The 1,606-nt window shown below is 62.3% G+C and overlaps 1 protein-coding gene across 1 annotated transcript in view; it reads right to left on the reverse strand.

Annotated features, from left to right (window-relative positions):
- The window catches only part of ANKRD34C (ankyrin repeat domain 34C), a 1,645-nt gene extending 1,255 nt beyond the window's left edge, over nt 1-390 (reverse strand). The window contains exon 1 of the mRNA XM_029087237.1: nt 1-390. Coding sequence (XP_028943070.1) covers nt 1-390 — 390 coding nt within the window.
- Nucleotides 391-1,606: the final 1,216 nt, after the last annotated feature.

Consider the following 1,606-nt stretch of genomic DNA (forward strand, 5'->3'; position numbering starts at 1 on the left):
GTCCTTGGCGTTGATGGCGTGGACCAGAGCCGAGGCTCCGGAGTGGTCCTCCAGGCTGGGGTCCGCCCCGTTCTCCAGCAGCAGGGACACCACGTCCCCGCCGGCGCCGCGGATGCAGGCGTGCATGAGAGCCGTTTTCCCGGATTTGTCCTGGATGTTGGGGTCGGCTCTGTTGTCCAGCAGGTACTTCACCATCTTGGCCTTGTTAATGCTCTGCTGGTCCACGTGCTTGGTGATGCAGGCCACCATCAGGGCCGTCTCCCCTTTCTCATTGCTCTCGTTGATGTAAGCCCCCCCTTCCAGCAGCAGCCGGGTCAGCCGGAGCCGGCCGAGCCAGACTGCCTTCAGGAGGGAGTTCCCCCCCATCTCCAGCTCCGTCCCCTCATCCATGGCACCAACCAGTGCTTACTGGTGGGCAAAGACAGCGTTGACCAGCAGCTGTGGAAGGAACAGTGAAGGAGAGGTGAGCCTTGCTCCTCAGCCTGGCTCTTGCTCCTGCCTCCCCAGGGGGTCACATTCTTGGCGCTGCTCCATATCCCGCTGCCTCTCTGACCACAGCCACCCCATCCTGTAGCACTGGGAGCCCCCCAAAGCCACCCCCCTGCCCATGTGCAGCACCAAAAAAGTGCTGCCATGGGGTGCTCGGGGTGCCCAGCAGTGGGAGGAAAGGCTTGTTCTCCTCAGGGATCACCTGGAGAGGAAGAACTGGTCTTTGCTCCAGCTGGGAGATGCCTCAGCCCTGCTGTCTCACGGCCATATGACACATTTACTTGGTGGCATTGGCCCCTCTCGATGATCTCACCTTGAAGACACATTGTGTTGTTCTCTATGGGCCATGCAGCTTCTGGCCTTCCTCTGCTCTAGACATGCCAGAGGACACAGCTGCCAGGGCCCCGAGTCCACCAATTGCCCTTAATTGCCCTTAATTGCCCTTAATTGCCCTGACCAGTCACACCTGAGCCCTCCACCGACCCGCCCTCCCTCTGCCCCTGGGCGGGGGCTCTATTTAAATGCTGGCCCAGAGCCCAACCCCTGTTTTGGGTTGTGAAGGTGCCTGAGGCTCTGTCCCACCTCCCAGAGCAGTTCACTGGACTCCCCTCGAGGACCTGACTTGCCACCTTGCCCTGACCTGGTGGTCGCTGTGGATGGGACCTGTCGCTGCCTTGTCCCTGCTCTGCCGATGGGGTGGTCACCCCCAGCTTATGGCTCGTCCCCCCTTGCAGAGCAGCTCTGCTCCTACTGCTCCCCGCGTTCCGTCTGGGTTCATCTTGCCTCTCTCTGTGCCAGCTCTGCGTCCCCCGGAGCCATGTGGGCATTTGCCTAGATGCCGCTGATGTCCCCGAGTGCCGGAGGAACCAGAAGGGTCCTGCTGCCGAGATAGTTTCCACCACGTCTTTCAGGTCCCTCGGGCTGTAACACAGAGACAGTGTGAGCGTCTCCCGTGGCTTCCTGGGCTGCAGCCGCCGGCTTTGCTCCCTCACCGCTGAAGGAAGCGTTAGCGGCTGCGGTCACGCCGTCGGTAACCCCGCGCTGCTTAACCGTGGTGGGAGCCACCGGTGCGGGAGCAGCGTCCGTCGCAGGGATCTGCAGCGGGACCGGCTCGGGG

The sequence above is a fragment of the Antrostomus carolinensis genome, unplaced genomic scaffold (assembly GCF_000700745.2).
Source record: "Antrostomus carolinensis isolate BGI_N321 unplaced genomic scaffold, ASM70074v2 scaffold37981, whole genome shotgun sequence".
Lineage (NCBI taxonomy): Eukaryota > Metazoa > Chordata > Aves > Caprimulgiformes > Caprimulgidae > Antrostomus > Antrostomus carolinensis.